The following is a 22,349-nucleotide window of genomic DNA, read 5'->3' on the forward strand; positions in this document are numbered from 1 at the left end:
ATTTATACGTATTGGAAGTGGGAACCCTAAACTAGAAAAGTCAGAAGTACGATCAGATTTGGAGAAGAGAATTTCAACCAGACATATCACTGCTTCAGTACCTGTATATCTCTCCTGCAAACCCAAGATATAAAACGAATCCAAATCAGAGTCCAAGAAGCAACCTGATTTCAAGTCATCCATTCGCGCAGACAAGTTCCACCTTTGCTGTCCCCTGACTTCCCACAAACAGCACTTGGAGATCGCAATTGTGCATATCATTTTCCAATTGCCGCCATGAAGTTCGCCCTCGTCCTCGCCACCATCGCCGCCGCCGTCCTGGCCCAAGACGCCTCCCCCGACAACAACTTTATCGAGATCGTCGGAGGCACGGAGGCCGCTGTGGGCCAGCACCGGTACTTGGCGGGCCTCAAGGCGTCTGCCACCGGCACGTCTAGCTGCGGGGGCAGTCTGATCGCGCCCAACGTGATTCTCACGGCGGCGCATTGCACGGGCCACAAGCTGTCGTACGTAGTGGTGGGCTCGCACTATTTGTCGGGATCGTCCGACGGCGTGCCCACCAAGGTGGTCAAGGAGATCAAGCACCCCCTCAACAACCCCAAGACCTACGCCAACGACGTGGCCATCCTCGTCCTGGACCGCAACATCACGACCATCGCCCCCGTCCGGGTGTCGTTCGAGACGGTTCCGGCTAACGTCCTGACGTGGGTGCGCGGGTGGGGCACCACGTCGTCCGGGGGCGCGCAATCCAGCGTGCTCAAAGAGGTCAGCGTCAAGTCCTGGGACAACGCCAAGGCCTCGATCGCCCTCGCGCCCAACAAGGTGGACGCCACCATGCTGGCTGCCGGGGGACTCAAGGGTGAAGACTCGTGCCAGGGCGACTCGGGGGGACCGCTGACCATCGAAGACGCCGCGGGCGAGCGCCTCGTGGGCGTCGTGAGCTGGGGCATTGGCTGCGCGGTGCTCAACAAGCCTGGCGTGTACGGTCGCCTGAGCACCGCCCAAGCGTTCATCCAGCCCTACTTGCCCAAAACCTAGAACCTCCGCGTACCGTACTTGGTGGATGAACACGCCAACTAGACGGATATTGCGTGTAGTGTATATAATACCGTGATGTGTTTGAATGTATATGTCGCAAACGCTGGTGCGGTTGGATTTGAATTGTGTAAACTGGTGCTCAAAGGGGCTGTAGGTCTGTGCAACCTGTAGTTTGAGTAAGAATACTTTGTTCTGAGTTCCTCGCTGGAGGTAGATCAATCTGCTATCTGCGTAACGGGCTTTTGTGCCTTTTAGAGGGGCTAGTAGTATCTCACCCCTCGTATTTGTTTGCAAGGATTAGAATTAATACGAAGTATTAATACTTGTTTAACAAAGGAAGGATATTGACCTACTACAGTACACTGTACGTAGTATTAGTAGCTATTATTAATAACTGGTACTGTTAATAGTATTAATAGTATTATACCAATTGTTACTAGTATTATCCCATCCGACCAGTACTGTAGTCATAAAATTCAATTTGCGAATTTCATTTTTTCGATATGGTGGGTGATACTAATAGTACTACTAACTGTAAACCAGAATTGCCAACCACAATTACCCACCATACACTTCTCACTTGCCGTGGTGCCATATTGTAGTTCACGGCTATTATACCTGTGAAAATAAGTACTAATTTGTACAAGTATTTTCACTGACGGCTTCGCCACCACCGTTGAATCATTACATCGTCAGTGGAGCATGTCGTCTGGGTTCGGGTTCAAGGGCACGGCCAACCGATGCTACGCCTTCTGGAAGGACGTGGAGCGTTGCAACGTACAGTCTCATGCACATGGAGCTGTTGTCCTATATCGTGTCTTATGAAGCATCTAGGTCGAAGCGGCACAGCCTGGACAATGCTCGGCGGCCGTCGAGGATTACCTTGAGTGCTTGCACCACAAGAAGGAGGTATTGACATGTCGTTGGATGTGGAGTGTTCATGGTTCTCTAGTTGGCCCGCATGAATGCTATCATCGTGCACAAGGAACAAGAAAGCCAGGGGAAGGCGCACGGCGGAGGAGGACATTAATGTTAGGTTGCTCCATGTTATGCGCAATATAATGAATCCCTGCTGTGGATATACTAGTGATCTGTTCCCTTTCCATCGTCACATAGCATTAGTCTTCTACGGGTCACACACACACATACGAGATAGTTAACGTTCCTTTGTTGTTGCTTATCCCAGCAGGAGTTCCAGCGCAATTGCGACAACGTTGATCGGGATCAATAAGACTACATCATCGTCGAGGTGAGATGTTGAGGACATAAACTCGTCACATGTTCACGTACCTCTTGTGTATTGGACGGCCGTGAGGAGTCCTGCGAGTTGGTTCTTCACGGTCGGCGGTCCGTCCGAGTTGTCGACTTGATGCAATCCAACTACAGCGACGATCGTAAGCCAGGAAGGAAGGAGAGAAGGATGGAGGAGGAAGGGGATGCATCATGTACTTCGTCGAAGGAAGCGCTTCTCGTTCAGGATCGCAAACGCGTTGGTGGTGAGCAAGCTCGTCATGATGAACGTCCATATGAACCCCATGTTGTTGTTCTGTCGTCGGTTGCGCTCAATTGAAAATGTCGGCCCAAGTATAGTGAAAGTAAGTGATAATATTAATACCATTGATTTAAAATACGACGTGGGCTTCGCAATTCCGACATCACCGCAATTCCGACATCACCGCAACAGCAGCATCTCGGGCAGGTCGTGCTGTCTTCGCAGCAGTGCCAGGTATATGAGCTTCAGCGAGCTTTAGTTGGTTGATATGTAGCCAGATTGCGATATGCCTTGTAAATGTCCCAGTCACCACAGCGTCGACATGATCCACGAGCACGCACAGCGAGTGGCCTCGGCAGATTCACCCTCGAGCAATTAAGAACTTGGAAATGGCTCTAATCATAACGTTAGTGGTGTGGGCCTTAGTAGGGTACATTGGGATGGGGTTAATTACCGGTATGAGCGCTAAAGGCGCTGTGCTGGGCTTCGTACTCGGTAAGATGCAGTCGTGGAGTGTCGCGGTGAGCGCCGTGACACTACAGTACTCCGGAGAATTTCAGCTGAGAAAGGCTGAAACGGCCATCATAAATCCAGCCAATCATTCGCGTGAACTGGATACATTTCAACCAATCAGAGAAATGTTCAATCCAATAGCCAATCACACGATTTGTGCTCCCTGATGTCAAGTTCAGTTTTTCATTGCGATCCTACCCACCACATCGAACGCACGCATGAGTACGCCTACCGACACCAACCACGCTACGGACACCAACCACGCCCCACCGGCAGGCTTTGAGACATGGACCCCCGCTTCGGAGGGCGACAGTGTGTCGCCATGTCCGTTTCTCAACACCATGGCCAACTACGGCATCCTTCCCCGCACAGGCATCACGCAGCCCAAGCTCAAATCGGTGCTGGAACTTGCCAAGGTGGACTGGACCTTCCGCACGTCCTTGGCGGGCGCCAATACGATGAAGTTGGGAACTGTGGAAGATGGCAAGCAGGTCATTTCCCTCGCGAACCTCTGCCGTCACAACGCGATCGAGCATGACGCGTCGCTCAGCCGTCGAGACGCACATACTGGCGACCAAACGACCCTCGCTCCCGAGTTGATCGACCAGCTTGTGGCATTGTCCAAGGACGGCAAGTACCTGTCCGAGGCTGACCTCGTGCAGTTCCGCCACCTCCGCGAAGCCGACAGCCGCGCCACCAACCCCGACATGGTGTTCGGGCAGTACGAGAAGCTCCTCGCGTATACCGAAGCCGCGTTTGTGACGATTCTGTTTCGAGACGAATCGGGACAAATCCGAGTGGATTGGCTCAAAGAGTTCTTTTTGAAGGAAAAGTTCCCGTTTGAACTCGGGTGGGATCTTCGTCCCATCCGGTTTCTCGAAGCGTCGTGGATAGCCGGGCGCTTCCGACTCGGATATGCGGCGGCAGTAGCGCCGCCCCCCGCGACGGACGCGCCGGCGAAGGAAGAAGCACCAGGCCATGCCTAACCACAGAATCCTTGCCTTTTTATCGCTTTAAAAATCATCGTGGCTTTGTGGCCCATGGGGTCATCTATAAATACAAAGTCTCAATTTATAGATAATACTACGAAGTAAATCAAGTTCAATCGACAGTATTAATTAATAATACTACGTACTAGTAGTGCTTAAGTACTAGTATTCATTATATTTATGATCCCGGGCCTTCTAAATATATTTTGAAATATTTTATTGCTCTCTGGCATTAACATATAAAAGATATAATCCAAATTTGTACTATTAATACTTCGATGTATGCTAATATAAAGATATAATCCAATGTTGTACTTCGATGTCCTAATAATATTCTTTTTTAAATATTTTTGCCCATTTGGAGATAATTCTTGCCACATACAGTAAACACGAGCGATAAACAGCGGATATGAAATTGTTGTAGTAGTAGCTCAGAGTCTAACGTAGCTTTTAACACGTGAATATTCTCAATACAGCGACGGGGCAAAGTAACGTTGATACATTCTACAATTGATATTTCCCAACTTGTGTAAGCAATTGCCAACTAACGTTACTGGCAAGGCTTCGACTTGAGAAAGTTGTCCACCGCGGCTTCAATGAGATTATGAGCCCAGACCACGTGGCTGCTGTCGCCACTGCGTCGGGCGTACAAGTCGCGGCAGTGCGCCGCATCTTGAATGTCCACCACAGTCGAGGACGTGGAGTTAGTTCTCTTGGTCGTGGCGTTGGTGACCACGACAGGCGACCACGGATCCATGGATCCACTTGAAAAGACCACGTTCTGGGCTGCGTTAAGCACGCCGACGCCGCCATACTTGGCGTTGGTCATGTCGACTCGCTTGGGCACATTTGAGATGTTGTACGCTTCTTTGCACATGCGACCAAACGTGCGGTCCACCGTGATAAACTCGAGGGGGCTGAAGGCACTAGTACTACTAGTACTACTACTAGTACTCGTGGTCATGGGGGACTTGTGCTTGGTCGTAGTTGACTGGCCAAACCCAAATTCTGCACAGAGCTGGTACCCCCACTGCCGAAACATATTGGACGTGGACACATTCACATCATGAAACGGTGCAAACCGGGTATGGTACCTCGCATCGACGCACTTGGCTTTGGCCACAGTGCGGTTGAACAGCGTTGCGACGAGTTGTACAGGAACGGCCCCGTCGTTGCTCCGAAACGCCGCGCACATGCCCGCCAGCGTCAACCCGGCCACCCCACCACCCACGTCGTCGTTGTTGGCTTGCGCCGTCGACGCAAACATGTCGTACACTAGACTCTCCATGACACTACGGTCGTCGTCAGTGGTGATGGCATGGCACGGGTTGAAGAGGTCGCGGAACCGAGCTGAATCGCGCTCATCTTGGCTAGACAGTAGCCGGTGGACTTCGGCCATGGCTGATCGAACCACTGTCACGCACGTGTCGTTGCCATACCGGCGCAACCCGTCGGACACGGCTTGGCTGTATGCGACGAGGTTGTATGTGGCGTGGACGGGGGCTGAACTCGCGACGACACCGGCAAACGCCGTCGGGTGCTGGAGTTGGGTCCACGCGGCGAGCATGCCGGGGTAGCTGCCTCCGAAGGCGACCCAGTTTGTCCTTGTCACGTTGAGTTTGGCGTTGAAAAACGCTTGAAATCGAACGATGTCCCCGATCGCTTGCTCGGACGTGAGAAACTCGAGGCTGTCGGTGGTCAAGTCGTCACTCGGCACGGACTTGCCATAGTATCGGTGCTCTAACGTGACCAAAATAGCTCGAAATGTCCGGGCGAGCTCGACGTGGAACATCCCGGACGACGTCACCGCGGAGCTGGACGCAGGGCTTTCGCCGCTGATGTAAAAGAAGACGGGGTAGCCCGGACCTCCATAGTATTGGGAGTTGGAGAAGTACCGCTGGCTCCACACCACGTCCGTGTGCTTGGTACCTTTGTGATCCAGCAACTGGTCATGGAACCAGTCTTCTACGACGGTGGCGGTCGTGTTCGAAGCCTTCGAAGCTCCCAAGGGATGGCTGCTGCTTCGTTCAAGGTACATTAAAGACGATTGTTGGCGGGGCGGTTCAAACTCCCACGCGTGGTCGAGGATGACGTAGCGTTGAAGGGGAAAACCAGCGGCGACGCCCAAGAGGACTACGCACAGAGAGATTGACAAGATCATGCTCGTGGGTGATCGATCCCTGGAAATGGAAAATGGAGAGAAATGCTTTAACCGAACAGAAGATATATTCGTCTTCGGAGAGGCGGTGTCACAGAGGTGGTCAATGTTGCAACATCACTGGTGCAACGCTTGAAGATGATTCCTAAGCTATGACAAATATATCAGTGTTCACATTGACGTTATGTTTGGGAATTGAGGCAGATTGAAAAGGGCAATGTCGACCGACAGGTTGGGCAAAATATATATTACACAAGAGCGGGATGAATCCGACGAGGTCCCCAGCTATTCTTGGATTCGTATGGTTTGGAAGTGACCATTGCAGTACTACTATATGAAAACTACTACAGTAGGGCGTACTATTGTTTGTACATATGGGCTACGATGTGCCATTATAAACGTTATATACTTTGAAGTATTAATATATACTAGAATCGAAAAATCCCGAAACCCCGAAATCATTACCTAGGGTGAGTCAGTTTACAGTTTGGGATTGCAGTGTTCGATTACTACTCACATTGGTACTGTGTACAGTATCATTGTGATCGTGCAACAGTTAGCTTACGTATTAGTCCGACATTGAAGTGCTGCAGCGCCAAATTCAACGCGGTCGACAGCAACCAAATATATTGGCATTGCCATATATATATGTATGTAATTCCACCAAGATGAAGTTGACATCGCCCTTGCTCCTCACCATTGGTCGGGGTGCTCCAAATACCACCATCACCAACTGCACGACCCCCGACGACATTCCGTGGCCATATTCCGCCGGCGTCTTGATGCAACATGCACCTCTTGACTTCGGAATCGCCCCAAGGCACTATGGGCACCTACGACGACTTTGTGTCGTTGTCAGAAACGTCCGTGACCATAACAGGTCTGTACGAAAGGCCGGTGACATCGTTGCTGTGGGCCGTCTCCCCGTTCTTTGAATCCAACACGTAAGTACGGTGGTTCCCCGCTCGCCTTGGTGCGTTCGTACTCGTCCACCACGAACGGACGACCGAATGGATTGCTGGACGAATGTGCCAGTGGTCAACCAGATCTCGAGCGACAATCGCACGTCATGTTGGTGCTATCTTTTCCATGGTAAGTATGGGCCGTCGTAACTACCGTAGTTATTTGCAACCTGTCGAATCGTAGCTAATGAATGTCCAATTGATTTGTTTGATTGTGAACTCATCAATCGTTTTGTGTTGCTCAAGAAAAGCACATACTATTAATAGTACTGCTACGTAGTACTAGTACATACTACTACAACGTTACTTTCTACTAGTACTACTGTAGTACTATTAATAGTACTGTATATCGAAGAATACTGAAACATATCAGAAGTTTTTTGGAAAAAATCCTGCCAGGATACACGCTGCTTCCGGATACGGTTTGCATTATCCGACAGTACTAATATTATCCGGATATGAGGCCACTTATCCGGTCAAACATTACAGAGTACTACAGTAGTAATATTTAGAGCATCTCCAATGGTGTTTATTTCAATTCGAAGTTACGGATATACTACGTACTAGTAGTAGAATAGCAACGCTGCCACTATCCGGAGGGTTTGTTGCTACGGGTACTATATTTCACCCGAAAATAGAAATTCTGCGGGACGTAGTTTCTAAAAAGTCCGGATAGTGCCAAAATAGCAACCGTAAAAACGAAGTTTGACTTTAACCTATGCTTTATTGTGATTTATAGCAATAGTAGGTTAGAATTTACCGTTGGAGATGCTCTTACACTTTTATAGTGCGATTTCACCCAAAATTTGTTGTTTACTCCTAGAGCATCTCCAAAGGTGTTTTTATTTCTATAATACGATGACCAACTCATAGTTTGTTTTGTCAATTTTTGCGAATTTCCGTGATTGGCTTCTATTACTGGTACTCGATTCATCTTGCGCTAACTTGTATAAGCTACTCGAGTATCGATTTATAGCGTAATTTTTCATTTGAAGATTTGTATGGAACGGTTTTGGATCTCATATTTTTTACAGGCTTTAGCTGCCACACTCTATATATTGTACAGTGGGTCGCAAAAGTCATCATACCCCAACATGAAAATGTTGATATCACATGATAATTCTTGGAATATTTCATGGTTGGCCAAAGTAATCAGTACTACATGTAGCTATGGATTAGGGCTCATATATCGACGTTGATTGGACACTATATAGATCCGGATGACAATGAAAACCGCATCAGTAAACAGGTGGTCCGAAATTTTGAATGCAAAAGTCATCATACCCATGTACGAAAATATGTATTACTCACTCAATTCTACTCCGATCAGTTCATTTTCAAATGCTAAACACATCTCAATATTGTACGGCACGACTACTACACTTTGAGCACCGCACATGACTTCCTCTGTCGACCAGAACGCTGCAGTGCCTCGTCGTAAGGAACACTCCCACGAAATTCGGACGCTTGTAGTTTCCAACCACTTAAACGGCATGGGATACTGCAAAATCGCATCCACTCTCAACCTTTCGAAAGCCACCGTGCAGAGCATTGTCAAAGCGTTCAAGAAGACCAAGGAAACGGTCCCTCAACCGCGATCTGGGCGCCCCAAGGTGACAACCGAGCACGAGGACCGGATTATCCTCCGAGCTATCAAGGCCAACAGACGTCTCAGCGCCGAATCGTTGAAGGAAACGTTCGAAGTGTTTCATGAGAAGGACATTTCATCTGACACGATTCGCCGACGCATCAATGCTGCCGGAATGAATGGACGTGCAGCACGACGCAAGCCGTTCATCTCCAAGGTGAACAAGTTGAAGCGGCTTTCGTATGCCCAAAAACACCGATTTCGGCTCCAAGCCGACTGGGAAAAGGTGCTTAGGACAGACGAAAGCCCCTTCAACTTGTCTGGGTCGAATGGCCGCATCTATGTGTGGCGGCGAGCTGGTGAAGAATACAACGACAACTGCCTTGCACCTACGTTCAAGAGTGGTCGTCAGTCGTTCATGGTGTGGGGGGCCATCGGCTACAACGGGACCGGCACGCTTGTGTTCTGCGAAGGAAAGATGAAGTCCACCGACTACTTGGCCATGGTGGAGAACAACCTGGTCGAAAACGTTGTGAAACTGGAGCTGCCAGTGGATTTCGAGTTTTTACAAGACAACGCTCCCATACACAAAACCAAGGTTGTGCATGAGTTTTTCGACGACAATGCGTTTATGTTGCTCGAACATCCCCCCCAAAGTCCTGATCTCAACCCCATCGAGCATGTGTGGGAGTACATGAAGCGTAGAGTCCGAATGTCGCCGCCATCATCGTTGGAGGAGTTGAAGCGCCGTCTTGTCGAGATTTGGGACAATATTCCAGTTGATTACATTCGCGGACTCATTGATTCCATGCCTAAACGGCTGAACATGGTAATTGCTAACAAAGGAGGGGCCACGAAGTATTAACGAATCAATACTACCGAAGTATTTTCACTTTTACTCCTGGGGTATGATCACTTTTGCTTTTCGTCAAAATATGTTCGGCATATTAGACAGTTTCCCAAATGCGAAATATCCCCTTGTTCAGGTTAATCTAATAGGTCCTTGAACAGGTAATGTAACGCATCTTTCGGTTTAATGTGAAGGGTCCAACAACCAGAGATATTCCAAAATTCCGGATAATTTGACTAGGGTATGATGACTTTTGCGACCCACTGTACTACATTTGTATATATTTCTCACGAATAAGCACACCAAAATCGTGAGCAGAATGAATGCACTGGACCCCTCTTGTTATGAAGCAATAATATTAATAGAAACTGCATTGCATTATTACCAATACTACTGTAGTTCATGTCACTATATATGGGTCACGTTGGTATTGTACCTGTAATTTCACGGTAGAATTGCTCAGCAATGAGGTTAACAACGCAGGATACCACAATTCCCGCCAAAATAGTGCAAATGTCAAAACTGGATGGAAATCATCATATTTTTTGTTGTTGAAGTATAATATATACGGCGTGCCGGCGACGTTTCGAGTTTAACAGCATGCGCTCTTCTTCTTGGCGCCTTTGGCCGCGGTGGTGGGCGCATTGTCGGCGTTGATCTCGATCTTGTTGCCTTGGGGCAGACTCGCGGCTTGCTCTTCCGCCTGCATGGTCTTGCGACTCATGAGGTTGTATATCTCCGTGAGGATGCGCTGGAAGGCCGTGTCCACACCCGTGGCGTCCAAAGCCGACGTCTCGAGGAAGGCCAAGTTGTGCTTCTCTGCAAACGACATGGCTTCTTCGGTTTGGACGGCGCGCAAGTGACGCAGATCGCTCTTGTTCCCGACCAACATGATCACCTACACACACATATATCGTTAGGTCCCATTCCTTGCCTCGACATCAACATGCACGTCATACGGTGTTGGCATCGGCGTGGTCCCGCAGTTCCTTCAACCATCGTTCGACATTCTCAAAGGTCGGGTGCTTGGTGATGTCGTACACGAGCAGCGCGCCGACGGCGCCGCGATAGTACGCGCTCGTGATTGCACGGTATCGCTCTTGTCCTGCGGTATCCCAAATCTGTGCTTTGATGGTCTTGCCCTCGGCCTGGATCGACTTGGTCGCAAACTCGACGCCGATCGTGGACTTGGACTCGAGCGAGAACTCGTTGCGCGTGAACCGCGAGAGGAGGTTCGACTTGCCGACGCCAGAGTCCCCGATGAGCACTACCTTGAACAGGTAGTCGTACTCGTCATCTGCCTTGCCCGTTGCCATGTTTGGTGCTGCTAGAGGTCGAAAATGAATTTCTCGATGTTGGCCCCCCAATTACGGCGGTTTTGCATTTTTTTCACGAGAACGCCATGGTATTATTTTCGATATTTTAATCTACCTTGATGAATGTATTGAAATTAAATAAAACTTCCTGGAAGCTCCATCGCGTTGCTGATTGGTCCGTGGTGGATTATCCTGGAATCACCGCCCAACGTGGTTGAACGAGCGATGTAGTTTCGCTCGGATTCTTGGCTGCTGCTAGCCACCTCGTTGATAGAACCTAGGACGAAAGCTATCATCATCGCAGTGTACATGATGGTTACATACATGCATGCATACCAACACAGTACCTGGTTAGGTTGGTGGTTTGAGGGGATAGAGTACAGTAGTACCTTCTACTGTGAGCCACTCTGGGTGAGTCCAAGGTGCTATAACTCTCGAAGACATGTAGCCAAGCAAGCTACGATTATGGACCGGAACGACCCACCTGTCATCTCTTGCAAGCACTCGTGCATGTGCGTAGTACTCTGCCGCCCATGGGTGCCAGTAGTGCGACAGCTCAAAGTGTGAAAATAACAAAACATCGCGTACGGATACATGGTATCCGGATAACCTGGACAACAAGATTCGCAAGTTCGAAAGATACATGTTTGAGCTCAAACCCGAGACGCTGGATGGCGAGACGTCGCCGTCGCTCTTGAGCAGCAACCTGTCCGTGTCCAAGGACATCGTGGTAAGGGATGCATGTGCTGCATATCTGACGCAGCATGATCGTGATGGCCTTGGCATGCTCGTGCTGTCTCCATGAAGGTGTTTGCCCACTTGGAAGACGTGGTGGTGATTAACCCGAAGGCGTCCAAACCTTGCAATAAGATCACGTTGGTGGAAAAGTCGGTGGTGTATCAAGTCCTCGTGTGTGACTTTGTCGGCGAGATTCACTTGGTCATCGCCACAGAGTCGGGGTGCCAAGTACGTCTCCATGCATGTTGACCCATCTTGACGTCGAGGCATGCATGTAGATCTGGGATATCTTGGGTGAACACTTGCATTTCTCGTTGTCCCTCGCAAAGGAGCTCGCTGGGGACACAGGTCCTCTCTCCTTCTCGTCATCGATATATAACCTCCGTGGCGTAGACTTCCAAGCGCATTTCTGCCGCGGCATCGCGCACGACGACAGGAGCGTGTTCGTCGGTAGGCCTTCCCATTATCCTCGAATCATTTTCATCATCATGCTTAGGGTCGTCGGCGTCGAAACTGTTCTCGCTCACCCTTGAACCAGGTCAAAGCAAGGGCCAGAGCGAGTTTGCACTCCACACAACGTCCACCATCGGGGTGCACTCGGAGCCGCTGCATGCGCTGAGCACTCCGCCGGACGAAGCGCGGGCGTCCGTCTTGGTCAGCGGCGACGACGACGGCGTCGTCGCTGTCTGGTCACTCGACTCGTCCGGGTCACCCGAGATCAAGCACAAGCTCAAGCCCACGGGGTTTCCAGTGACTTGCATCCAAGCCGTGAGCTCAACGTGGGCCGTGGCGGGCGATGTCACTGGGAAGCTGCGGCTAATTCATCTTGAGGACGGGTACGTGGCCGCGGACGTCGGCGCCCACTCGCGCACTTTGAGTGCGCTGGCGGTGCAAGATCATTCCCACGTGGCGTCGGTGGGCGAAGACGGGTATGTCATACTGACATATCATTCTGAGTCTGAGTCTGAGTCTAGGTACTTGCACGTGTGGAAGTTGACGGAGCGCCACGACCGCCTCAAGATCTCCCTTGCCCATTCGCATCGTGTCGGGGACGACTTGCTCACTGGCGTCGCGTTTGCCGCCAACTCGCTCATCACAGCGTCGTACGATCTGAATCATCTCAAGGTGTGGAAGGCCGTGGCTTAGCAACGACAGCTCCGAAATATGTACCCGATGAAAAGGACTAGTTAACTAGGTAGTACTGTATGCCTTCCATTATTGTAGGGGGTACTAGTATTAACTTGATTAACTACACCGAAGTACTAGTAAGTACTACTTACTACGAAGAACTACAGTATTTACTACAGCTGTACTAGTACTACTGCTGTACTAGTACTACTGCTGTACTAGTATGTACTACTAGTATACTGGTAGAAGCATTACTACTACAGGGGGGTGATAGACATTTGAACCACGTGCTATTATTAACGATCCTCGTACGATTGGCTATCTGGATGCGGCAATATCCAATCAAAACGCCTCACTGAATGGCGTGGAATTGTCATTTTCGAACTGCACCAAGTTACGATATGGTGCAGGTAGAGGTGATCGTGGGCGCGTGCGCAGCCGTCGTCGGCATCGTGTCTTTCCTCGTCATATCTATCCCCACACCCCGCGTCTCTTGCGACATCGCATGCTCGTGTGGTCATATCCAGGGCAAAGTCTTGGCTGCGTCGACCTTGCACTGTATCTGCTACTGCGATGACTGCCAGGAGTCCAAGCTGCACGACAAGTTTCCGAACGCTCCGTCCCACGTGAATGAGAACGGAGGCACCCACGTCATTCTACTGTTCCCGTCGGACGTTCGTATCACGGCCGGTCAGGACAAGCTGGTCCAGGCCAAGTTGAAGGAACACACGACAACCTGCCGCGTGTACGCGTCATGCTGCGGCACTCCCATATTCAACGCCACGACGAAAAACCTTCCAGTTCCGACAGACTTGTCAGGGATCGCAGTCCACCTCGCAGCGATCCCTGACAAGTCTGTCGGAACTGCACAATTCCACGTTTGGACAAAGTTGCGGCGCCACGACCTTGCCGCCGACCCTCAACCTCAAGATTCTGTTCCGCCTCCTCCTCAATCGAACCAAGAAGCTTCCGCACCCCGTGGACGTCCGTCAGCCAGCGGCAGTGTTGTAACGACGACTTCCGATTCGCTGGGGATCCGCCGAGGCAAATATGAAGAACTCGACGAAATACATTTGGTTTTGTACAAGGAGTTAAATATCGCATGTTGCTTTTGACGAAACAAATCTATTTTTCGATCCGTTCTTTTTTCTCCCTTCTATACATATATAGAAACTACCAGTACATGGACAAAACAATTCTGAAGAAAAAAACATTTTCAATCAATTCTTTTTTCTCCCTTATAGATAAACGCGTTTAAACGGTCGGCCCAAACTTGGAGTAATCGGTGTGGTCCTTGGAAATGTACTTTTCGAAATTCTTCTTGAACATGCCAGCAAGCTTGGTCGCGGTCTTGTCGAACGCGGCCTTGTCGGCCCAGGCATCGCGGGGGCTCAAGATGGACGGCGAGATGTTGCCCAACTTGGTGGGCACGGCGAGGCCGAAGATCGGGTCCACCTTGAACTTGGACTTCTTGATCGACCCGTCGAGGATGGCGTCGATGCATGCGCGCGTGTCCTTGATGGACATGCGCTTACCCACACCGTATCCTCCACCAGACCAACCCGTGTTGACCAGGTACACGTTCGACTTGTGCTTTTGGATCTTCTCTTGGAGCAGGTCCGCATACTTGGTAGGGTGGAGCGGCAAGAAGGCCGCGCCAAAGCATGCCGAAAACGTCGCCGTGGGCTCGGTCACCCCACGCTCAGTGCCGGCCACCTTTGCCGTGTACCCCGACAGGAAATGGTACATGGCTTGTCCGTCGTTGAGCTTGGACACGGGCGGGAGCACGCCGTACGCGTCGCACGTCAAGAACACAATGTTACTTGGGTGCCCCCCCGACGAATTGGGTTCATGGTTGTCAATGTGGTAGATGGGATATGACACGCGCCCGTTCTCGGTCTTGGTCGTGTTGTAGTAGTCGGGTTCGTTGGTCTTGGGGTCGACATGCACGTTTTCGAGCATTGCGTCGCGCTTGATGGCGCGGTAGATGTCGGGCTCGTTCTCTTCCGACAGGTTGATGGTCTTGGCGTAGCATCCGCCTTCAAAGTTGAAGATGCCTTCGTCGTCCCATCCGTGCTCGTCGTCGCCGATGAGGTAGCGGTGGGGGTCGGCGCTCAAAGTCGTCTTGCCCGTGCCGCTCAAGCCAAAGAAGAGCGCCGTGTCGCCGTCCTTGCCCTTGTTGGCCGAACAATGCATGGCCATGATCTTTTCCAGCGGAAGCCAGTAGTTCATCATGGAGAAGATACCCTTCTTCATCTCGCCGCCGTACCAAGTGCCGCCGATGATCGCCACGCGCTTCTCAATGTTGAAGCCGACAAACACTTCCGAGTTGAGCCCGTGCTTCTTGTAGTCGGCGTCCGTGACCTTGCACGCGTTGATGATGGTAAAGTCGGGCTGGAAGTTCTCCACTTCTTCCTTCGTTTGCGCGCGGATAAACATGTTGGTCACAAAGTGGTGTTGCCACGCCAACTCGGTGATGATACGCACGCGCTTGCGAGAGTTCTTGTTGGCCCCGCAGTACCCGTCGAACACGTACACCTTTTCCGCGGCGTTGTAGTGCTCTGTCACGGTCGTGTGCAGTTCGTCAAACACTTCGGGCTTCATAGGCTGGTTGATCGAGCCCCACCAAATGTTCTTCTTCGAGGGTTCTTGCTCCACAAAGTACTTGTCCTTGGGCGAGCGGCCGGTGAACTTGCCCGTGTCGACCGTAAACGTGCCGTTGGCAACAAAGTGGCCCTCGTTGTTCTTCAACTCGTGGTCAGCCAACTCGGCGTAGCTCAAGTTGCGGTAGATGGTAGCGTTGGTCTTGATGCCGACCTTCTCCAAGTCCTTGAACGTGGACATGGCGCGGGCCCATGTTCCAGTGTAGGCGGTCTTCGCGGCGGTGCGGCGGAGGATCGAGATCATCTTGAGGCTGAGACGCAAATTGAATTGTGGGCAGTAGTGAAAGATATGACTGGCGTGGTAATACTGTATATAATTATTTGTAGGGCCATACGATTACTGTCAAAACGTATACTGTATAATGTATTACAGTATCCTCATTGTGATTCGTGAGAATCGAGCGACGACGCCGCGTCACTGCTATGTTCTCTGTTTTTCAACCAATCACAGCGACGACGCACATCCACCACAAAAAACAGGCAAACCTTATTTAGGGTATTTGCGGTATAAATGCGATGACAAAGCAGCATAAATTGGTAAACCACGTCCCGCGACTACGCCAACCGGTCGTCCCTCCAGCTCATGAAATACATGTTATGCTTGTTGTGTATACTTAGATGTATACAACAACCAAGTCAAGCGCTTGATTCGTTACGCAAATCACTCGAAGTGGCGTGCCGAGTCAACCGCACCCCCACCCACCCCCAACTTCAACTTGGGGAATTCCCTAGGGTATTTCGACGGAAATCCCTCGACAACTCAAATTTATACAACCTGTTTCTATGGTGGGTGTTTGTGGTATCCCTAAACAAGGCCCAGCGAATGGATTTAAGGGATTCTAAAAAGCCCTAAATAAACCTCCATGGTGGAGATTCGCTCGGATCCTCGGGCTTTGATTGGATAACATCGTTTCGTGTCGACCAATCACAATGGAGTAGAAAATATTTTTGAAGGCGCCACCGCCATGAAGCAAGTCGTGGGCATCATCCCTGCCCGCTTGAAGTCCACTCGGTTTCCTGCCAAGCCCCTCGCACTGCTATGCGGCCGACCGATGATCCAGCACACGTATGAAGCTGCATGCAGGGCCACGTCCTTGGATCAGGTGTACGTGGCCACGGACTCGGACGCGATCGTAGCCGCCGTGAACCAGCCATCGAGCACGCTGCTGACCAGCGAGGCGTGTGAGAACGGCACAGACCGCGTCCTGGACGCATTACGACAGCTGGGCGATGCCGTCGCTTCCTCGTACGAGATCGTGGTCAACATTCAAGGCGACGAGCCGTTGGTGGACCCATCGCACATCGACCTGTGCGTAGCTGCCCTCCAGAACGACCCGTCTTGCGTCATGAGCACATTGATGGCGCCAATCCTCGACGAGTCCGAAGCGCGTAGTCCCCACATCGTCAAATGCGTGACAGATCGCCACAGGTACATTCTTCAAGTCCATTGCAAACTCGTATCTTATGTGTCCGTAGCAATGCATTGTACTTTTCGCGATCCATGATTCCTAGCTCCAAAGACAACACGTTTGTACCGAATCGAATCATGAAGCACATTGGGCTATATGCTTTCCGCCGCTCGTTCCTTGTAGACGTGTTCCCGCACTTGGAGCCTTTCAACTCGTCGGAAGACCTGGAGCAGCTCCGCGTGCTAGAAGGCGGGTACAAAATCAAGATGGTCACGGTGCCATTTGCCTATCCAGGGGTCGATTTACCGTCAGATATTGCCAAACTCGAGAAGTTTATGACTCGATAAATAATGCCACCGACTCCGCACTCTCTATGCGAGTTACTAGTATATAGGCAAGGCAGGATAAGTCTAGTCTTAAAACCAAGTAGGGCTGGTGTTATGGGGACTTATAAGCATGAGTATGTAAAAAAGTATTGTACTCCTGTAAAAAAGCAATCGTACATCTTTCTCCTTGTGTATCGTATATACTGTATGTATACGTACAGATATGTAATACTACAGTAGTAACGCCATTGATTACATCGACAGCTTATGACGTTATCTTCGTCGACGACAGAAGAAGACTAAACTATTACTAGTAATTATGTTCACGTGTGTCGTTTACAGTACAGTTAATTGTTAAAATAATATTCTGTTGGGTATCTACATGTTCAAGCACGGAAGAGGCGTGAGGTTGTTGAGACTGTTCATGCCTTCCAATGCTTGGAGCAGGGGGGTATTGACATGCACCCAGTCGAGAGTCAGCAGACCTTCCATAAAGTACCCCTTGGTGCCAGATGCGCTGTACTCGTAGCCGCTCTCAGGGTTCAACGACCACACGTACCCGCCAGCATACCCCGGCTGGGAAGCCACCATTTTGATGACGTTTTGCGTCACGCGCTGGTTGGTTTTGTTCACGTGGGTGTCTTGGGTGAACAGCCCGCCAAACTCGCCCAGTACCAACGCTCCATCTTGCGTGGACCGGAGGTACCCAAACATGTCTTCGGACGAGTCGGCTACGATTTGCTCCAGCGTCGCATCGTCCCATTCCCTGTAGCCAGTCAAGATATCTCCCTCGCGCTTTCCGCCTTGCACGAGGTAGGCTTGAGGGTACACTGACGGCGAGTAGTAGTGCGGCGCGTACACAACCTTGTGGGCGGTGTTCAAAGTCAATGGGTTGGTTCCTATGTATTGGAAGGTGTCGGTTACACATGAAACGATACCAAACAGACGTTAACGGTACCAATTTCACGCATGCCGCCGCCCCACCAATCCATGAACCACGTCTGTTGACCTCCATACATTCCGCTTTGGATTTTGGCCGAGTTGCCTTCAACAAATGCAAGCCAATTCGAGCAGTTTCGCAACATTTGATTGGCCAGGGTGGTCGCGCCTCGTCGGAAATCGTTTGGCCCGTTGTCGCCCCACGTCACTTCCGTGGGTTCGTTTTTCAAGTCCAGGCCAAGGATGTTCCAGTATTTGTCGTGGCAAAACGTTGCTGCGAGCGTTTCCACGGCGCGCAACGTGTCGGCTTCTGTGACAGAGTTGCTAAACCACGAAGCGCCTCGATCCGAAGGGCTCAAGTTGTGCAGGTCCAGTAGCACCGAGATGCCATGATGGCCCAGCCCCTGGACGAGGGTGCCAATAGCGCTCGTGTAGTTGGTCAGGTCCAGCGCAGCGTTGGCGTATTCATGGACCATGCCTCGGTTAGGAGCTGTGTTATTCAAGATGGACGATACTGTGAGCGGTAGCCGGACGCTGTTGAACTGGTTGCGACTTAGGAACGACGCGAGCTCGAACAACGTTGTGCCGTTCTGGTCGTTGGTCCACAAGCCAAATGGAATGGCGTTCTCCGTCTCCATACCAAACCAGTTGATCCCTTTGATCGCAATCGGAATCTCTTGGTTGGTGTTGGTGACGATGTACATTTTTCCGTTCTTTGAGACGTAATTGGGGAGGTAACAGCCTTGATCAGCATATGCAGTCGGGTTCGAGTCTTGGTCCACTGGACGAATCACTCCGTCTCGAATCATTCCCATCGTGTAGTTGATGGTATCCCGTGGTGTAGTTGTAGGGGTGATGGGGGTAGTTGGAGCCAACGTTGTTGTCATCGAAATGGTTTGGGCGGTTAGTGGTGTTTCCGTGGTCGGAATTGGGGGGTTGGCTGTCGTTGTAGTGACAATGGATGTAGTGGTAGTGGAAATGGGTGCAGGTGTAGTGGCAATGGGTGCAGGCGTAGTGGCAATGGATTCAGGCGTAGTGACAATAGGCGTAGTGGCAATAGGCGTAGTGGCATTGGCTATGGCTACGGGGCCAGCTGTAGTCGTAGTGACAATCGGTTTAGCTGTAGTGATAGCGGCACTGGGGGCAGTCGTAGTAGTGGTGGTAGTGGCAACGGGCTCAAGTGGAGTGGTAGTGACAACTGGTTTGGCTGTAGTCGTGGTGGTTGTAAACTGCCTGGCTGTAGTAGTTGGCCGACCAGTCGTAGTGACGACTACAGCGCCGGAAGCAGTACTACTGCCAGCTTGTTCAGACCCTTGTTCTTGGGGACTGGTTTGCACAACCAAGGGTTTCACGCCTTGCCAAATTCCCACGGCACCGCCTGCCATCGCCACGGCCAGCCCACATCCAAGAAGAATGATTTTGTTGCGATCCAGTCGACAAAAGTGCTATCCTCAAATAGTAAATACACAAGGGAACTCAAATCTCAATGTACCGTGGATGGGGGTTCTGATTTGGGTGCAGCTACAGTTGCTGGGGCTGCTACTGCTACAATATTTGAGACTGTGGTGGTGGCTATGTCTGGCTGGGGTGTAGGGGGTGGTGCTGATGCGTCCATGTTAGGTGGTCGGGATGCTGCAGCCTTAGAGCTAGCAACCACGGAAAGCAAAATTGAAGAGTGAGTGTCGGCGTGGGTTGAAGTTGAGTATCAAACGGCATACTTGTGGTCGAACGTTTTGCATTGTGATTTGTTCGAATAGTAGTGTGCACATGAGAAATGTAGGATATACGGTGCTTGGGGTATGGAAATCGCAAGCATTCTGGTGCCGTTGGCAGGGCAGGTTGGCACGAAACGCGCGACTTCGGATCTTTTTGATGATGCCCAGATAAGGATCTAACACCTAACACCAACACATAGTAAAATATACAGGCACCACGAACGTTACCCTTGATTCTAAATATCAGTCATTGTGTGTTAACACCACTGAACGTTACGTACAAAGAACTCACGAATTCTCCGCATAGCCCAAGGCCAATCTTTCCTCGGATGCTTGTGCTTCATCTGTGTGACTGGCATGGTTAGTCGAAGTGAGCACGTCATCACAAGTTATCCCCACTTCACAGTCAACAAAGATACTGATTTGATTGGCAGTTACAAATGTGGGCGGTTACGTATCATATATAAGTGTATTAAGATAATCCCACATGCGTATATTATTAGTACTACTATTGATATTAGAGTGGACGTCCACCACTGGTCAAACACCGGGTGAAATATATTGACGAAAATTGAAATTAACTATAAACGATGGTTGATTGAATTATACCGGTGGATTGGTGAAATATACTTAACGGTTCCACCGTAAAAGTTATGGGAGAAACCATTCTTGCATTCCTTCCGCCCAAACCGACAGTACGTGAAGTGTGAGGTCGCCGCGAAATTAAATGGAGGTACTGTAGCTAAAATATATCGGTGGTAAGGTAAGCGAAATTACTTTTAAAAATCTGAAATTAACAACAAAAAGGTGTCGCATCCTAATTTAGAGATGATGATATATATTATTAATAGTATCCAAACAATCCAGAGTACTCAAACCTCCGAGATGAAAGCAGCCACGGACCAAAGCTAACGAGTGGCGCCAAGTTCTGGCGAAACTGAACGGAAGCTCGGCGTGCGGCCAGTCCCCAAAAGTTTCGAAAAGGCACGTGCGACTCACTCCGAGCCGTCGCGGGTGAATTGTTTAAGTGTGTCCCCACCACGTTGGGCCTCCCCCCAACCTTGGGGGGGGCTAGAAGGGGCCATCCTCCTGTCCACGCCAACGATTTGGACCTATTGACATCATCTGAGGGCCCTCAACGGTTGTCCCAGTATCTGCTCCCTCGACAATTGACCGTCAACTGGATAACCTTCTATACGCCCAAGTGGACTGGATGATCGAGCACTATGAAGCTTCTGCAACGACATCTCCCCAATTGTGTCGCACGATTGCTATCCCTTCGACAACGCTGGAGTCACATCCGTCGATTAAGCAAGTCACGAGTGACATGCACGTCGTGCATTTGCCTCAGTGGAACACATATCACTTGACCACGTCCCTCAAACTCGTGGTGACAGGCCATGTCAATCGACTTTGCAAAATGCTGCAACCGATGAGTTTATTCCTTACCATGGGATCGTCGTACCAGAAGCAGCCACTGAAAAGTTTGACAGCCGCGGGCTGTGATTTATGAATGAAACATTTGAAGGTCTATTATTGAAATACTACATCGTGCAGCAGTCAGACTGGCAGATAGTAATCGTTTTCCTACCTGCTGCTATATGTACCCTCTTTCACATTGGATCATCAACTATTGGCCCCAGAATATTACTGTTATGCTCCAGCATTTTACCTTCCCCGCAGATCTACAGTGTGCCTTTAGACACAAGTTGGCGTGGAAAGCCAACACCCACTTCACCCCGAAACGTGTCGTGACGGCCCGCCCATTAGCAGTGGTGAATGGCCCCGTGGCTGCGAGACGCTTCCCAATGTTCAACGTAGTTGCCGTGTCGGCACTGTGCACATGTACGCTTGGAGCCCAAGTTTCAATACCCCTTCCAAGGCCCGTCCTCGTGTGCTGAATGCCGTCGGCCGATTCGGCGCGAGACAGCCAGCCCGAATGATGCTCTAACCTGTGTCAACACTTGCATTTAATATGTATTCACTACGCATGCCCTACAGTACTGATTATTCTTTGGTTGAGATGAAGCAAGCACGAGTGTTCAATTGTGTCAAAGCGGACTGAATCCATTTTTTCTGGGGGGACCCACCAGCACTTGAGCGCGTGGCCATTATTTAGTGGCGTATACTACAACCTGTTTAAACCGAGAACAAACCTGGGTTGCTCGTGCTGTACCCCCCTCGCTCAGTCAACTGGCTCACGAACTTGCTGAACAACTAAATCGACTCGCTGATCGCGTACGTACTGCGAAGCGCCACCTCCGAGCCCGATCGACCTGACAGCATATGATGTGTATTACTGTACTAGTATTAATTATGATCATGTGTGTCGTTTAATAGTTAATAGTAAAATAATATTCTGTTGGGTAGCTACATTTTCAAGCACGGAAAAGGCGTGAGGTTGTTGAGACTGTTCATGCCTTCCAATGCTTTGAGCAGGGGGGTATTGACATGCACCCAGTCGAGAGTCAGCAGACCTTCCATAAAGTACCCCTTGGTGCCAGATGCGCTGTACTCGTAGCCGC

At 50.4% G+C, this 22,349-nt stretch overlaps 13 protein-coding genes across 13 annotated transcripts in view; 6 read left to right on the forward strand and 7 right to left on the reverse strand.

The window, feature by feature from the left end:
* The first annotated feature begins 257 nt into the window (after positions 1–257).
* Positions 258–1,169, forward strand: H257_06846 (hypothetical protein). The gene has a single exon (XM_009832221.1). The coding sequence runs from the start codon at positions 277–279 to the stop codon at positions 1,036–1,038; it is 762 nt and encodes a 253-aa protein (XP_009830523.1). The 5' UTR covers positions 258–276; the 3' UTR covers positions 1,039–1,169.
* Positions 1,170–1,671: 502 nt separating this feature from the next.
* On the forward strand, positions 1,672–2,183 carry H257_06847 (hypothetical protein). The gene is made up of 3 exons (XM_009832222.1): positions 1,672–1,815; positions 1,873–1,947; positions 1,991–2,183. The coding sequence occupies exons 1-3, from the start codon at positions 1,741–1,743 to the stop codon at positions 2,066–2,068; spliced, it is 228 nt and encodes a 75-aa protein (XP_009830524.1). The 5' UTR covers positions 1,672–1,740; the 3' UTR covers positions 2,069–2,183.
* Positions 2,184–2,215: 32 nt separating this feature from the next.
* H257_06848 (hypothetical protein) lies at positions 2,216–2,575 on the reverse strand (the record flags this gene model as incomplete). Its single annotated transcript, XM_009832223.1, has 3 exons — positions 2,216–2,271; positions 2,329–2,418; positions 2,488–2,575. 3 exons carry the CDS (start codon positions 2,573–2,575, stop codon positions 2,216–2,218), a joined length of 234 nt encoding a protein of 77 aa, XP_009830525.1.
* A 654-nt stretch (positions 2,576–3,229) lies between these two features.
* H257_06849 (hypothetical protein) lies at positions 3,230–4,180 on the reverse strand. Its single transcript, XM_009832224.1, has one exon. The coding sequence runs from the start codon at positions 4,021–4,023 to the stop codon at positions 3,238–3,240; it is 786 nt and encodes a 261-aa protein (XP_009830526.1). The 5' UTR covers positions 4,024–4,180; the 3' UTR covers positions 3,230–3,237.
* A 318-nt stretch (positions 4,181–4,498) lies between these two features.
* On the reverse strand, positions 4,499–6,233 carry H257_06850 (hypothetical protein). Its single transcript, XM_009832225.1, has one exon. The coding sequence runs from the start codon at positions 6,191–6,193 to the stop codon at positions 4,583–4,585; it is 1,611 nt and encodes a 536-aa protein (XP_009830527.1). The 5' UTR covers positions 6,194–6,233; the 3' UTR covers positions 4,499–4,582.
* Positions 6,234–10,099: 3,866 nt separating this feature from the next.
* Positions 10,100–10,954, reverse strand: H257_06851 (hypothetical protein). The gene is made up of 2 exons (XM_009832226.1): positions 10,550–10,954; positions 10,100–10,488 (listed from the first exon to the last, which is right to left on the reverse strand). Exons 1-2 carry the CDS (start codon positions 10,904–10,906, stop codon positions 10,183–10,185), a joined length of 663 nt encoding a protein of 220 aa, XP_009830528.1. The 5' UTR covers positions 10,907–10,954; the 3' UTR covers positions 10,100–10,182.
* A 590-nt stretch (positions 10,955–11,544) lies between these two features.
* H257_06852 (hypothetical protein) lies at positions 11,545–12,939 on the forward strand. Its single transcript, XM_009832227.1, has 6 exons — positions 11,545–11,636; positions 11,714–11,872; positions 11,923–11,992; positions 12,038–12,094; positions 12,141–12,573; positions 12,619–12,939. The coding sequence occupies exons 1-6, from the start codon at positions 11,550–11,552 to the stop codon at positions 12,788–12,790; spliced, it is 978 nt and encodes a 325-aa protein (XP_009830529.1). The 5' UTR covers positions 11,545–11,549; the 3' UTR covers positions 12,791–12,939.
* A 234-nt stretch (positions 12,940–13,173) lies between these two features.
* On the forward strand, positions 13,174–13,783 carry H257_06853 (hypothetical protein; the record flags this gene model as incomplete). The annotated part of the gene is made up of 2 exons (XM_009832228.1): positions 13,174–13,572; positions 13,601–13,783. 2 exons carry the CDS (start codon positions 13,174–13,176, stop codon positions 13,781–13,783), a joined length of 582 nt encoding a protein of 193 aa, XP_009830530.1.
* Positions 13,784–13,968: 185 nt separating this feature from the next.
* H257_06854 (phosphoenolpyruvate carboxykinase (ATP)) lies at positions 13,969–15,765 on the reverse strand. Its single transcript, XM_009832229.1, has one exon. It carries the CDS (start codon positions 15,677–15,679, stop codon positions 14,027–14,029), a length of 1,653 nt encoding a protein of 550 aa, XP_009830531.1. The 5' UTR covers positions 15,680–15,765; the 3' UTR covers positions 13,969–14,026.
* A 623-nt stretch (positions 15,766–16,388) lies between these two features.
* Positions 16,389–17,216, forward strand: H257_06855 (3-deoxy-D-manno-octulosonate cytidylyltransferase). Its single transcript, XM_009832230.1, has 2 exons — positions 16,389–16,864; positions 16,912–17,216. Exons 1-2 carry the CDS (start codon positions 16,401–16,403, stop codon positions 17,189–17,191), a joined length of 744 nt encoding a protein of 247 aa, XP_009830532.1. The 5' UTR covers positions 16,389–16,400; the 3' UTR covers positions 17,192–17,216.
* A 278-nt stretch (positions 17,217–17,494) lies between these two features.
* H257_06856 (hypothetical protein) lies at positions 17,495–19,126 on the reverse strand. Its single transcript, XM_009832231.1, has 2 exons — positions 18,129–19,126; positions 17,495–18,069 (listed from the first exon to the last, which is right to left on the reverse strand). Exons 1-2 carry the CDS (start codon positions 18,994–18,996, stop codon positions 17,549–17,551), a joined length of 1,389 nt encoding a protein of 462 aa, XP_009830533.1. The 5' UTR covers positions 18,997–19,126; the 3' UTR covers positions 17,495–17,548.
* A 1,911-nt stretch (positions 19,127–21,037) lies between these two features.
* On the forward strand, positions 21,038–21,725 carry H257_06857 (hypothetical protein; the record flags this gene model as incomplete). The annotated part of the gene is made up of 2 exons (XM_009832232.1): positions 21,038–21,285; positions 21,527–21,725. The coding sequence occupies 2 exons, from the start codon at positions 21,038–21,040 to the stop codon at positions 21,723–21,725; spliced, it is 447 nt and encodes a 148-aa protein (XP_009830534.1).
* A 469-nt stretch (positions 21,726–22,194) lies between these two features.
* Positions 22,195–22,349, reverse strand: part of H257_06858 (hypothetical protein) — a gene marked incomplete at both ends in the record, with an annotated part of 1,845 nt that continues 1,690 nt past the window's right edge. The window contains one exon of the mRNA XM_009832233.1: positions 22,195–22,333. Coding sequence (XP_009830535.1) covers positions 22,195–22,333 — 139 coding nt within the window. The remainder of the gene's footprint in view (positions 22,334–22,349) is intronic.

The sequence above is a fragment of the Aphanomyces astaci genome (genome assembly GCF_000520075.1).
Source record: "Aphanomyces astaci strain APO3 unplaced genomic scaffold supercont1.14, whole genome shotgun sequence".
Taxonomy (NCBI): domain Eukaryota; phylum Oomycota; class Saprolegniomycetes; order Saprolegniales; family Verrucalvaceae; genus Aphanomyces; species Aphanomyces astaci.